The 15,236-nt window shown below is 49.4% G+C and overlaps 1 protein-coding gene across 1 annotated transcript in view; it reads right to left on the reverse strand.

Annotated features, from left to right (window-relative positions):
• Nucleotides 1-15,236, reverse strand: part of sbf2 (SET binding factor 2) — an 88,302-nt gene that overhangs the window by 44,093 nt on the left and 28,973 nt on the right. The window contains 4 exon segments of the mRNA XM_062470786.1: nt 3,983-4,088; nt 5,407-5,517; nt 6,158-6,292; nt 9,819-9,956. Of these exon segments, the coding sequence (XP_062326770.1) occupies nt 3,983-4,088; nt 5,407-5,517; nt 6,158-6,292; nt 9,819-9,956 (490 nt within the window).

Below are 15,236 nucleotides of genomic sequence, written 5' to 3' on the forward strand. Positions count from 1 at the left end.
CATGTTCGCTGAAACCATTGAGGAAAAGGAAAACAAACTCCTTACAATTCTCTTCTAGTTTATAATAAACTTCATAATAGAGCAGATTAAGCTGCATACCCATTCATCAACATAAAGATTGAAATATTTTATAAACCACACAATAACAGACAACTAAACAATTCCAGATAACAGGATAGGTATATACTGCCCAAATTCTATACGGTCTTCTAAATATGGTGAAAAAAATTGAAAAAGGCAGGAAATGAAAAGGAAAACAACACTATGTGAGACTTAGTGAAATAAACACATTAAATACCAATAGGACAGTCCAGCCAAATTCCAAGTATTCAGTTCCTGTTATTGTTTCCTATCAATCTAATGACTTATTCACGATTCATCTGACAGAGCAGAGATTAAGACAGTGGAACCGAGGCAGACATCCGCAGAGCTGAGGCTTCAGCCCCTCATAAACAGGAACAAGAACGTGACACTGAACATCGACGAGGCTGTTTTTCCCAGAATACCTGGACATCCTACCGCACGGGCGCATCTCAAAGCAAAGTAAAACATCATAATATTTATCAAGATGAATGGGCTAAACTGTGCAATAAAAAAATTAAAAAAACCTTCCACGAGCTACATCCTCACACTTGAGACTATCAACAGAAGGTTTATTTTAAAACCACACGCGGAGGAATTGTATCTGGACTGACTTGTTGTGTGTCCTTGGGCTGTTCCCGTATCTATTTAAACAGCGACACGATTCCGACCCGAAGGACGGCGAGACGGTAGTTGACCCCAGGCGAGAGAGCAGCGCACAACCCTTGCTGCAGCTCTCCCTCCTCTCCCCCCTCCCCTTCTCCCCCCCCTCCTCCTCCCCCTCCCCCCCTCCCCACCCTCCCCCCCCCCCTTCTCCCCCCCCTCCTCCTCCCCTCCCCTCCTTCCCCCCCTCTTCCTCTGCCCCCCCTCCTCCTCCCCTCCCTCCCCCCTCCCCTTCCCCCCCCCCCCCTTCTCTCCCCCCCTCTCCTCTCCCCTCCCCTCCTTCCCCCCCCCCTCCTCTACCCCCCTCCTCCTCTCCCCCCCTCCTCTCCCCCCCTCCTCTCCCCCCCTCTCCTCTCCCCCCTCCTCTCCCCTGGGGGGATGTGCTTCCTGTGCAGAGTGGCATGTTGAAACGGACATTCCAGCGTGGTGACTGGACGGATCCTAAGCGATGACTGGGCGATGTGTGGACCTGATGCACGTCCCTGCCATGGTCATCCTGCCTCATGTGGTCGTTAGGGATGACTTAAGTGGACACCTGTCCTCTCTACCGGTCAGACCTTCACAGGCCATATGGATGAGTTGAGGCGATCCCCACCTTAGACAACCCCACCTTAGAACAGCCAGGTGTACACGTCCCAGACTGATGTACAGACATGGCATTTCTAGTTTCGCTATCCTCAGAATCCAACTCAAATATTCCTATGGATTCTGTACAGCGGAATAATTGGACTCAGCAAACACCACAAAGCACATGTCTTCAGATGGACCTAACATGGAAAGGACACAGCCCTTATGGGAGGAGATCTGATGGAAACACCAGGACTATAGGATCATAGAGCCGAAATACTGACAATAGATCCATAGGAGATCATAAATACCGTCAGAACATCCTATGCGCTGACGTGTAGGAACGTCTGGGCTGGAAGAACATTTACATTTACATTTACATTTAGTCATTTAGCAGACGCTCTTATCCAGAGCGACTTACAGTAAGTACAGGACATTCTCCCGAGGCAAGTAGGGTGAAGTGCCTTGCCCAAGGACAAAACGTCATTTGGCACGGCCGGGGAATCAAACTGGCAACCTTCAGATTACTAGCCCGCTTCCCTCACCGCTCAGCCACCTAACGCACGCACGCGACTGAAACACCCGTGTAATGGCCGCTCGGGGTCTCATTCAGATAACAGCAGCGTTTGGCCAGACAGAAGGTCGTCCGGGACACCGTGACATCGCAGGAGAAAGCTAATGGATCGCAGCTCAGCTTACAGGACGAAGCCGTCCATTATCACAGGGTAGAATGACTGCAGGACCTGCCAAGGAATGTGGTCTCTCTCGTGTGACCAACTGCACTCAGTTGATACTGAGCATCCACCTGCGGTATACTGTGCTGTATCCTTAAGTAGGACTGCTTTTGTTCCCATATGGGCAATTGGTTGTGCGTCAGTAATCCACAAACAATAATACTTGCACAACGTCACTACACACAAACGGTGTGACACAATGTTAAAAGGACAATTTAAAAGGGGTTTGGCAGCTGTAGAATCTACAGACGTATAAGCCAAATAACAACTGTGATCCTGTATGGTCCAACTGGTCGTCACCTGCCTTTTGATGCCCTTACAAAACGGCGTCTTTGGAGATCCGATATTTGGGGGCTGTGGAGGATTTGACACCACAAGACACTGACCATCCTCACAAAAGATGGACAGAGTCCTAAAAGGCGGCTTGACTTGTGCTCCAACCTCCCCCCTCTGTGAACCGGAGGACCCCAGAGCTAACCTGGCGTCGGCCATATCGAGAGCGAGGGAGATGCTTCTAGAACATTCCAATCTGTGGAATGTACAATTTAAAGAGAGACATATGAATGTGACGTCTATTTATTTGCTTTGCGCCCTCTTTTCCTGGGTATGGTCCTGGACTTGGTTAACACAAAGCAGGGCCCGCGTGGACTGACGAAGAGCGGAGGGTAAAGTCAAGGTGTTGGCCATTCATCTTTCTCCAGGTTCACCACAAACACATGACTTCCACACGACCCAGGCGGTTAGTGTACGGGTACAGTACCCCCCATGAGTTCGTCCACCGGCTCCCTATCCAAACAAACACACGCGAGCATGCTAACTATTACCGGATTCCTGCAGAGTTCAGGGCCGTAATGCGTTCAAGAAACATCCCTCATTTTTGTTTTCGAACACATTCTTCCAATCGCATGAGGGCTGATTTTCCATTACAAAGAAAGTCAAGGGTCAAGTGCCATTGGACTGGATTTCATTTACAGACACATGCGTCTGACCCCGGAGAGCGACTAGTCAATCTTTCTAGACCCCGAGTTCCTCAAAAGCCATGACCTCCACAGGTTCCAACAAGACAGTCTAATGCTCCCTCTTAAACGTAATCTAAACATACATTTCGGGCTTATCTGACCAAAGAGTTTGACCCGATGGTACTACAGAGAAATGCCACATGTTCACCCAGGCAATGTGCGACAATGACATGCGCACAGAAACAAGCTGGACTGTTGAGGAGAAACAAGCGGTCTATGGCAACTCACTGACTCAAAGTCACCAAAGCGCATCAAAGCTACATCATGTGCTCCTGCGCTTGCAGTCCAGACTAAAACACCGACATCATAAGAGCCTTTAACATTTTCTGTACAGCTTTAAGCCCTCGGTTATAAAGTCTACAGTTTTGTGATGTGGTTAGATCTCAAAATGATTCGTAATCATGTGATTGGCATAGCAGCTCTGATCCTCTCAGTTTGTAACATTTGAAACAATCAAGGATCAAGACTGGGTAAACCTGAAAGCTTTCACACCAATAAGCTACTTAATAAAAAAGGAAAAAGGAAAACTTTGGCAACAATATGATTAAGTTCCAGTCTGCTGAGACACCAGTTCAGCTATAACGGGAGCTGTCTATACACTACGTGACAAACACAGTGTATGCATACTGTCATACTGTAAGCCTATTTACAGATGGTCAAAACAGGATGGTGTAACTACAGGGGAATTCTGTCTGCCAGCCTGTCTATACTTGCCTGTGACTGCCTGCCTGCCTTCCTGCCTGCCTACTTACTTACCTACCTACCTGTCTACCTGACTTGTCTACTTGCCTGTCGGTCTGACTGTCTACTTGTCTGCTTGACTGCATTCCTGTCTGTCTGTCTGCCCACCTGTCTGTCAGCCTCCTAGCCTGCCTGTCTGTGATGCTCAGTGTTTGGTGCTGAGGCCCGTGGACCCACCGAGCTGCTGGAAGAGCAGGGCCACACTCTTGCAGGTGACGGGCAGGCTGTCGTTCAGAGGAGTCTGGATCAGCTGTCTGTCCCCTGCTCCCAGGGAGAAGAGTTTCTGTATGGGGGGGACGGGGGGACGGACACACACACAGGAGTCAACAGTACAGGCTTGTAAAACAGCACAAACACCAAAACCTCATTCATGCACACAAGAGAGAACTGATTAAGCTGGGGAGCAAGTTCGGGGATTCGCGTTGTGTTTGTGAGCGTGTGTTCTCGCACGGCTGAACACTGCGCGCACACACACACACACACACACACACACACCCCACAGCTGCAGGGATGAATTAGCCTTTTGACTCAGACCAGCAGTCGCAGGGGAAAGCTCAATTACATGTTAAGCTACATATCGTTGAGCCGGCATAACCCGAAAGCCCAAAGGAGCGTATGTAGGTCCTAGCCTCTTGCATCTGGGACACAGAAAACAGTTAGCGTGTACGTCCCAAGACTCAACAGAGAGCTGGAGTGAGTTCCGTGTGAGCGCTAATGTCATCAGTGATTCCGACTAATGCCAAGCATGACAGTGTTTCAATTGAGTTGGAGACAGAGAGACAGAGAGAGAGACAGACAGAGGGAAGAGGGGGGGAAAGGGGAGAGAGGGAGAAGAGAGAGAGAAGGGAAAGATTCCTGACCGTTGCGTTTGACTGTGTTCCAGTGATAGATTTGTTCCGCTGCTGAGGTTCCTACTATCATAATGTGGTGTTTAGTTAACCTAGAGCCATTGGCACTGGTGAGTGCTCTCGAAGGGGACCAGACAGGCCTGTTGGTAAATTACACCAAACAGACGAAATTCTTTCCCAATTAACAATGCCAGAGAACCAGAAAACCTGTTTAATCGCACAATTTGACAACTAAATTGATTGAAAAAAAAAAAATGGAGGAGTAGAAACTCTCTTTGATTTATGGGATGGATTTCACTGCTCTACACATATTTTAATAATCCATTGTGGAGTAAAAACATCTCCCTAGGTGTAGTGTATATTTATACCCCGGTTCCACTCGGCAATGTAAGCACAGGATGACTGACTGAAACGGGAGAATAACGAGCACATTTCTGCACGTGGCTGAATCGGCAATCTCCTGCTCCATCTCAGCGAAGCGTTCTGAGTCGAGTGGAAAGTGAATGCAAATCACGATTTCCCGCCGCTGGAAAAACACGAACGCGGTTACCTTCCTTCCGAGGGCACTAAAACTACGACAGCACTGCACGCTGAGCTGTCACCCCCAGGAGGGACCTTGCACCTCGGAGTGTTAGAACAGCTCCATTAACCCAGGCTGACCCCTGGTCGGAGGGTGGGGGGGTGGGGGGGTCAGACAGGCAGGCCTCTCAGACGGAGGTATGTGAGGAACGGTCGGCCTCAGCGGAGCCTCACCTGGGAGCCTCCAGCCACGGGCACCAGGCACGTGAAGAGGCCGGCCACCAGACCCTCCAGAGGGAAGGTCAGACTGTCGATGTACACCGTGTAGATCAGACCCAAGCAGCCCTGGAGGAGGACACACACACACACAGGTAAGACATACTGTGTCTAACTAATTCGATCCGACCTAATGGACTTATGACCGTTAACATAACATTATTCCGCGAGTTTGGGAGTCCCCCGAATTTACAGGTTCAATAGTGCATTCTTGGGCAAAGTCAGAAAGAAAGGCTTAAGTATTATTCACGACTTGATTTGTCTCAGAGACAATTATCCTCCGGCTGAAGGCTGTGGTACTCCAGAGTCGTCTGGGGAGGGGAGAGAACTGTGGACCTCTCTGAACTTCAGGAAGAGATTGGCTGGATGTCCTGGCTCTGAGTTTACACACTTAATCTCTCTCCCCCCCCCCTCCCCCTCCTGTCCAGCTCCACTAGACTGTACTGACAGAAGGGTGCTTTATAGACACAGAGTTCAGTACGGTTCACGATGGGTCACTTAATAATAACATTGTGGGTCCCATGAGTAAACAGATTTCTGGGGTGTGGGTCTCATAACTGAGTACACATATTTGGATGTCAGGAATTGAATCTGACATTCTACGGAGCCTACGATTCCTTACTGGGATTCATGAGAACTGCGAATAGTGACCTTAAACCCGAGGACAGTCATGTTATTGTGCAGTTTGAACCAGATGCTATCTTGTTACCCGGAATATTTCGGGATAATCCAGCCTGGAGACAAGGATGAGACTTTTGGGGGCAAAGACTTGAGCTGGCTGGATCAGGCCGTCCTCCTCCTCATCCACCTCGTCCTCCCCGTCTGCCTCCACTGCCTTTGATCCCTGGAACATCCAAACCACACAGGATTAACACGGGAGAGTTCAGCACAGTGCTACAGTAGGCAGTCCACGGTGCTCTTTGAGAAGGCTGTCTGATTATCAGCTTCCGGTCATAGGAGGTTACAACGTGCCGCTCTGCCAGTCTGCTTCCTCCTGCGTCGATGTGCTCTAGTGCAGTGGTTCTCAACCCTGGTCCTCAAGTACCCCCTGTCCTGCATGTTTTAAATTTAGAATCAGGTGTTCCAACACATGCAGGACAGGGGGTACTTGAGGACCACTGCTCTAGTGTATACGGGAGGCTATGGCTTCCTCCTCTGGTGTGGCCGAGGCACGAGCAGCAGAGAACCACTCAGCAGCAACATGGAGGAGCCAGTGGTCGCCTCAGGCAGAGACAGTCTTACTAGGGTCTGTTTATCTCAACACTCTAAATCCTGTGTTTCCTGACAAAGCCAGCGAAAGAAAGTGCGAGCGAGAGATGGTGATTTATTTGGGGTTATAAAGCATCGGTTTCTCTCCAGTCTGTCCCCATCAGAGCAGATGCTCATCCTAGCTGAGAAGAGGAAAGAGCAAAGAGGATTTTCTGGAATCACCACGGGCTCCATAAAGGGTTTACTGACAACAAAAAAGCCCAATAAATTAATTTCCGCAGAAATTACAGTTCAAAAGAAGCCCAGAATTTTTTTAATGAGTACTGTGGACTCCCTTGAGCGTCTTAGTAACAAAGGTCATTGATAAATAACCCAAGACAATAATGAAATGTAGCTGACAAGGCCAATAATTCCATTATACGGATATAATTCTGTTTACGACAATAATTGAAAACATTTAGTTCCAATGAGTTATTAAGAGTACATATTACCTGCTGGAACTTTAAACACACTGTTTTGTTTTCGGTCTTAGCAAAAATAGTACTGTAAGATATACAAGCCTGAGGCGGGTTAAACAAACATAACATTTGATTTGGCAGAAGGGCCCACTTAGAAAAATTCAATTTCCTACCTAACAGTGTCAAACCATGAAATCAGTGTAAAAATAGCAACAGTAAACGCCCTAAAGACAACTAAATAAAACAAATTAGCAGGCTACTTTTAGAACAAAAGGTCAAGCAGATGTTACTGAACATTTGACACGAAATTAAGTATAAACAGAAGGGAGCACCACACTGATAAGACATGCAGCATATAATGCTGTACTTTGGGTTAAAGGGTGTGGAATTAGTGCCATACTTGTTAAATGAACTCCCCTTTATGGCACCTATGTGATAAGGCTTGATGATAAACTAAACAATGCCTCCTGTTCTCCTCAATCTGCTCCCCTGGGATCCAGAGTTCAATGTCCAGAGAACCAGTCTGGTTCTCATTGCCCTGTCTGAGGACCAATCACCCCTATCAGCTTACAGATATACAAAGGCCTGCTCCGAAGGCCTCGCTCCTGACTAAAGTCCCTTCCAGAATCCCTTCTGCTGTTCCAGACAGTGAAAACACCACGAGTGTCCTGGCATCTCAGACGAGAGGAACAAGGGATCAAAATACCCCGTCAGATGGGAACCACATTTTACCATCGAAGTGAGGATTTGGTTCAATAGTCCGAGAAAACACATTCCTCCGCCTCCCGAGCAGCTTCTGAATCCAATCAGATAGGGGGGGGGGGGGGGGGGGGGGGGGTGATGCTGGTCGTTTAAATGCCAGCACGCTTCTAGAAAGTGTTGCAGCTGCACAGCCTTACAGGGATCAGTTCATGTGCGCTTCTCATGAAATGATGTGAAGACAAGCCCCAAGGCCTAACAGAGTTGTGTACTGTCAGACCTTCCACAAAATAAGGTTCAGTGAAAAGAACATACTGCCACAGATACAGCCCTACACACACACACACACACACACACATAAAACTTTCCACTGACAGGAATGCTGCTTAAGAGACCCGAGAGGCACATCCCTATCACCTAAGGACAACACATTCAAGTAGGAGAACCCCCTACTATCCAGGCTGATCCAAACCGACGTCGGCTTCGATACAGCCACCAGACTCGTGTAGGAACTGGTTTAGGAAGAGCGCTCCACTATCATAAAGTAAACCCCCCGAAACAGAGAGGTCTGGATGGGGGAAGGATGGGATGGGATGGGATGGGGGGGGGGGGATGACGACAAGAGAGGCTGAGCAGTGAACCGCCACGATACAGAGACTCCTAAAGCCCCCCTTATCAAGCCTAATCACCCAGCATTAATGAGCGCGATGACTGCATATGGGTGGCCCTGTCCCACCACCCTCCATCACTAACTGGGTCATCAGGGACATCTGACAGGAGGGGGAGACAAGAAAACAAACTGGGTTAGGGTTACGGGGATCACAGCGAGTCGGGACAGCTGCGGGACGCCAAACAGCGGCGGCCAGAGGAGCTGGTCTGGGACCACAGGGAGCGCTGCGTAACTGACCGAGAACAGGCGCTCCCCAGGGAGCCGCAGGCCCAGACTGAGGAGGGGCAGGAAAAGGGAAGAGCTGAAACCTGAAGTCGAGAGGCTGGGTTCTCTCAACACCTCGAGGAATCCTTTGAAAACGGCGTGATGACATCACAGAGGTGGTGGGCTCACACGGGAACACCAAGTCGTCAATGGTTAGGTCTGTGATTCACAACTAACCATCTTGAAGCGGGGGTGACAAATTAGCTTAGAATGTTGAGACATTGAATTCCCGAATTCAAATAAGTGTTGTGGAGTTTTTTGGGGGGGAGGGTAGGAGTGAACAGTAAAGATAAGGCACTTTAGGCCACTTTGAACTAACAAAGAGTGAAATTATTTACTTAAAATTATTATTATCAAGGACCATTCATAACACGGTTTCTCTGACAAATCATGAATGCACAAGTGTCATTCACTGATTGGTGAACTGAACTGCACTAGGACTGAACAACTAATCGGATCTACACGGAAACACCATCATGTGAGCGGCTGCATCCAATGGCCAGCGCTGGAGGGAACTTTATTTTAACCCTCGTGCTGCCTTCGGGTCACATGACCCAAAGGTTCATAACGAACCATCGTTGTGTTTACCCAATTTTACCCAATACAAAAACAAATTAAAATAATTTTATTTTAACCTTTGCAATGTGGGGGGTCTAAGACAGCCCAACGGTTAAAAGAAAATGCTTCACTTTGTCTTTGTATGCGGTAAATCTGTCGCAATACGACGGTGGGTCACAATGACTGATGGGTCAGAATGACCCGAAGATAACACAAGGGTTAAGAACCCTTCAAAGTGAACTTTATCACCACATATTGTAGAATGTCTTTGTTTTGTCTTCTGGCCCACGGTTCTGGAACAAGTCATACACGTGACAAATTCCTAATTGTAAAAATGTGCCATGCAAAAAAACATCACAAAAACAAAACAATTAGGACTCCCGAAAAAAGAGGTCCAATGAAATGGTACCAAATGGTACCCCCTGTAGATGCTTGGAAATAGCAGACAACCCTTACTTAGAAATAGACCGACAGTGAGTATGTGTAAGTGTGTGTGTGTGTGTGTAACCCACCTGGAGGTTGACCTCTGCCTCATAGAAGGTGAGGCAGGAGCAGTAGTGTCGATCTGACTCTATGTCTGTCAGCACCACAGTGAAGAAGCTCGGGGGCTTCCGCTCCCTGGACATCCTCCATCCTCCTGGCTGGCAAAACTGCAAACACATACACACACGTATGTTATAACTCAGACCACAGGATTACAATACATAACAATAATCAAAGGAACTCTACAATACTGTTGTATACAGTACAGGCCTTCATTGTTAGTAAGACCACAAAACTGTTGTTCCTGAAAGGATTTAGACCCCCCCCCTCACAAAAATAAACCGCCTCTCTCTCAAGGTGACCCACAGAGGACGATCTGTACCCTTCAGAACAGGAAGACCAGCATCCCTCAACTGTCAGGGCAGACACACTGTACAGAAGGACAGCCTGTGGTGTTTTCACACTACTAACTGGAAGCCAGGTTCAGGGTTGTTGTGTATTGAGAGCTGATCAGTGTCAGAGCCGTTCAGAGAGTCACTTCTGGTAACTCGCTGGTGATGTGCTAACGCCATTCTGAAGGCAGGCACGAAAAGGATGTCCTGTTTTAATAGGACTTCCTGTCATCGGTGAGTGGAAAATTACCCCTGGTTCGCTTTCCTCGCCGCTCAGGTGTTAGGTGCTCAACAACACACGGCTTCACCCTCATCGTAGTTTTCCAAGCACGCATTGGGAAAGTGGCGTTTTTTTTTCCAACAACCGAGTTTCACAATGAAAAATAGCCTGAGATTAAGATCTTAGAGACAGTTGGTGAAGCATTAAATAATAGATAAACTCGGGAATAATATGACGAGAGTGGGATTACATCTGATAACACAAGAATCAGCATGACGAATGTAGTCTAATTTCTAAGGTTGATGTTTAGGCTAGCTTCGGAGATTCAAGCAGGAAACCACTCTTGCTATCGTATAAGAAAACAAGATAATAAAGAGCGATTATCTGAAACTCTCCAGCCATGCATACATAATGAACTACAGTCCTACAGTATATTAGGGATGGGACTCAGTGAGGGCTTATGTTGTTTTAACTGTGACACATACTGATACTGGATCTGAGGTCTTTCTGTTGAATGAACGCTGTCTGGTATTCCCAGCAGATGTAACAAGAAGACAGAGGAGAGTTGGAAAAGAGGGATGGAGAAAACACGTGCAGAAAGTAACACAGAAAGGGAGAATGATTAAAAGATGAGAGGAAAAAGGTGTGGAGGGGGGGGGGATGAGGAGGGATTTACAAACAGAAAGCGAGACAAGATGGGAAGGATTCGCCAGAGTAGCACGCAGGAAGACGGCAGCAGGGAAGCAGGTGAGAGAGGTTGCGTGTGTGTGCTGGCCCCGGAGACGGTGTTTAGACTGCAACTCAGGACCCCTGGTCTGAGGAACACCGGACAGATGGAGGGATGGAGGAAAAGGAGAGGAAAGAGAAGGGAGGGATATTGGCTGGATCAAGCGAGAGGCTCGATCCAGGATGCCACCATCCTCCGGCAGACACAATAGACGGCAGGAAATCTGCTAAACCTGCATTGTGGGGAGGTGTGTGTGTGCGTGTGCGTGTGCGTGTGTGTCGATATGTGTGTTTGGCCCAGGCAAGAACAAACGCAGACAATTGTGATGAAGCAGATCCAAAATATTCAAACTATGCCATTCATCATTGTTGGAAAGGACATCAACACTTATCAGACAGCGCACCTTGATTCAGGAAGATGTGACACTGGGGATGTGTGTGTGTTTATACAAATAAAACTGTACTGCGTACCTGTGTGTGTGTGTGTGTGTGTGTGTGTGTGTGTGTGTGTGGTGCATGTAGTGCACAAGTGTGTGTGTGGTGCATGTATGTGCATGTGTGTGTGCGCACGTCTGTGTGTGTACCCGTGTGTGAAAGAGGACTAGGGGATGAGGGCCTTATTTAGCTTGTCTGATATTAACGGCAGTTCTCTGAGGGGCTGTCATGTTCACACTAGCCCCGAGGTCCGGAGAGAGGCTCTCCAGTCCTGGAGGACACTGGGACCTGCTCCAGCCCGGCCACAGTCTAAACCTCCCAGAGTACACGTGCCTGAACCAGAGCTCAAAACATCCAGCCAGACGACCAGCACTCCTGGAAAGGACACCCTCACACATGCTCCTCTGAGCGACTGGAGGACAAGTATGTTTTGACAGATTTTTCTACCTCTGTAAATATTAGTTTAGGCTCAGTGGGGAGTCCGTAGAAGGGGGAGAATTACTGCTGGCCAGACTGAGCCAAGGCTCCTGAGGACACCTGCGAACGACCGCACTGGGGCGTCACTCAGCGAGGGAAGTGATGAGAGAGAGAGAGAGAGAGAGAGAGAGAGAGGAGGAGGGGGGGGGGGGGTGTAGGACAAGAGAGGAGAGAGGAAAAGAGAGACGAAGAGAAGGAAGTTAAAGGTTGAGGAAACCAGCTGATGTCTCATTCCTCGCTGTCAGTCACTCCAGAGGACAGCCCTGCTCCGTCTCCTGCTGCGACCTGTCAGTCTGCCAGTGTCAGAAATATTTATCTATCAAGCATTGCACAGTCAGTCGGTGAACACGTTAGGAAAGCTTTATTGCTTGCGGCCGGCCCACAAGGAGACAAAAACATCACACGCCATTGTGCTACAAAGTTTGTCTGCTAGCATGTTGTGCTAGCTACCTATGAGAGAACAAGACAGAGAAGAAGTGAGAATCAAAGAGAGCGCGTGTGAGACGGAGTGAGAACGTGACAGGGAGAGGAGGGGAGAGAGAGCGTCCGACGGTGGGAGTGGTGTGAACACCTCCAGATAGCTGCTGAAGCACACAGCTGTGATGGACACGACCAATACAGTACTGGCACCCAGTAAAACCAGGAGCATGGCTCTGCACGCACACACACACACACAGTGTGGAGCCTTGCACACCCACACGTCCAGGGACATGCACCGCACAAACGCAAACAGCTGAGTCATATTAAAGAGAGTGGGAGATCAGTTCCTGGTCTTAATATAGACCCCAGTCAAGTGACAATGGAACTCCGGGATAGGCCCACATGGGGTGTCATTGGCTAAAGGGGATCTGGGACCTTTGTCCTTTTAAAACATTGTTGCCCTGTCACCGAGCCAAGAGCATCACGCGGCACTCTGAGGCACAGCTCCCCCTGGCCCCCGCCCCCCCCCCCCCTCCCGGCTGAAGACACGGGATACGGCACACTGACCTATCAGGAATCAGCACACTCAAGGCACCGTGTGGACCGCAGGGTGTGCAAGGGCTGCACTTGTAGTGGGCGTGGAATGTGAAGGCCATAGAACACCCAGCACCCCCCACGGCTCTCCACAGGCTCGGCGTCACGTGCCCGGCTCATGGGCTCTCCCTATGCCCGTCTCGTTAAGGGCCCACAGTCCAAGTGACACAGCGAAGCAAACGGATTGCTTTTAAAAGCATTCCTGATGTCCTCTCTGAGGCTGTAAATGGGCGCCCGCTCCTCCCGGCTGAGCGTCAACACATATGATGCAAGACTGAAATGGAAAGAAACTCTGGAGATGCACAAGTCGATGGGAAACACTTTCCCAACTTCCCCTGGCCGGAATGTACAGAACCCTCCAACAAAGTTGCCTCAATACATATTGCCTCAATTGTTTGTGCAGCTGATACCATTCGAAAGCCTATTAAAAGCATATTAGCCCGGTGATGAATGTAATTGAAGGGGAAACGGGACAAGAATCGTGTCATTCTGGAGTCCAAAACAAGACACACAGCTCTGCCTACTCCGTGAGAGGACAACACAACCAGGACCACCGTGGCGACGGTGACACAGAGCAAAGCGACTACCCAGGCACTGTGTCAGGGCAGAGACGGCGACAGATGTGCCTTGTGCTCTCCTTGGTCTCTCTTTCTCTCTCGCGCTCTCTCTCTCTCTCTCTCTCTTCTGCTGCTCTCTGCTGCTCTCTCCCCCCCCCCCCCCCCCACACACACACACCTCCCGTCGCCAATTTCATCTCAGCGTCCTCCGCTCTGTTCAGGAAGACAAGACAATGACCTGAAGGAAAGCAGAGTGTGAGGTGTTGGGGGGTGAGGTGGACGGGGCGGGGGGGCTAGGGGTTGGAAGGGGTAAGGAGGTCACTGGCAGGCTGCCTGACCAGGTCTGCTGCCTTATCAGGCCTGGAGGATGACCGGCAGTCACTGCTCAGCCCCCAGCGAGGGGGAAGGCTATTTTCGTTCTCGGACGCCAGGCCACAATCTCCTCGCCAAATGGTAGGAAGTCTTAAGCTGCACTGATGGAACCTCTATTCATACTGTAGGACATCAGGAAGAAACACAGAAGACAGGACACACACACACACACAGCACTCAAGGTCAGTCAACCCACAGCTTGGGAAACTGAAACCTTGTCTTGATAGAAAACAGCATCATGAGTCAGACAAGGCTGGCTGAGGAGCGGCTGAACGGGTCTCTTACATGCCTCTGGCTCCGTTCCCCACTGTCACCAACCCACTCTGCTTCCTGGTTGCCCTGTTATACAACCCCTCACACATATGGTTCATCTTAGAGATTGGGTATTTTTAGCTTGCCATAAAGGATTGTGTAATTCAGCTGACACTGACAGTTAAATGGAGGGATATTCTCCAGCTGAAACTGCAAATCAAAGACCGATGCCATAAAATGAAATGTAAGAAATCGAAAAGGGGTGGAGGAGGAGAACTGATAAGTAATGTGTTGTTTGCTGGCATCATGTGTCAATTAATCCAGAAATACGAAAAGGAACATGTAGTTTATGGCGACAGCTCAGCAATGTTTTTCACATCCACTTTCCCAGGGGAAGATTTCGCCACTTGGGGGCAAATATTTGAGTCTAATTTTAAAACACAAAATAAATTACAAACACACATCTGGTGCTCCACATGCAAATGGTTTGAGGAAGAGAAGTAGAAACGCATGAATAAAGACGAAAAGAAGAGACTGGTCTTCCGAGAAAAAGACATTCCTTTCCCTGAACCAATCTACTGTCACTTCCTCTGCAACTCTCCAAAGACTGGGGACCATCACATCACCCTTACCAGCCTCACAGGCCCAGCCTCACAGGCCCAGCCTCACACGCCCAGCCTCACAGGCCCAGCCTCACACGCCCAGCCTCACACGCCCAGCCTCACAGGCCCAGCCTCACAGGCCCAGCCTCACACGCCCAGCCTCACAGGCCCAGCCTCACACGCCCAGCGTCACACGTCCAGCCTCACAGGCCCAGCCTCACACGCCCAGCGTCACACGTCCAGCCTCACACGCCCAGCCTCACACGCCCAGCGTCACACGTCCAGCCTCACACGCCCAGCGTCACACGTCCAGCCTCACAGGCCCAGCCTCACACGCCCAGCGTCACACGTCCAGCCTCACACGCCCAGCCTCACACGCCCAGCGTCACACGTCCAGCCT

Source organism: Osmerus eperlanus, chromosome 10 (genome assembly GCF_963692335.1).
Source record: "Osmerus eperlanus chromosome 10, fOsmEpe2.1, whole genome shotgun sequence".
NCBI classification, from domain to species: Eukaryota; Metazoa; Chordata; class Actinopteri; order Osmeriformes; family Osmeridae; genus Osmerus; species Osmerus eperlanus.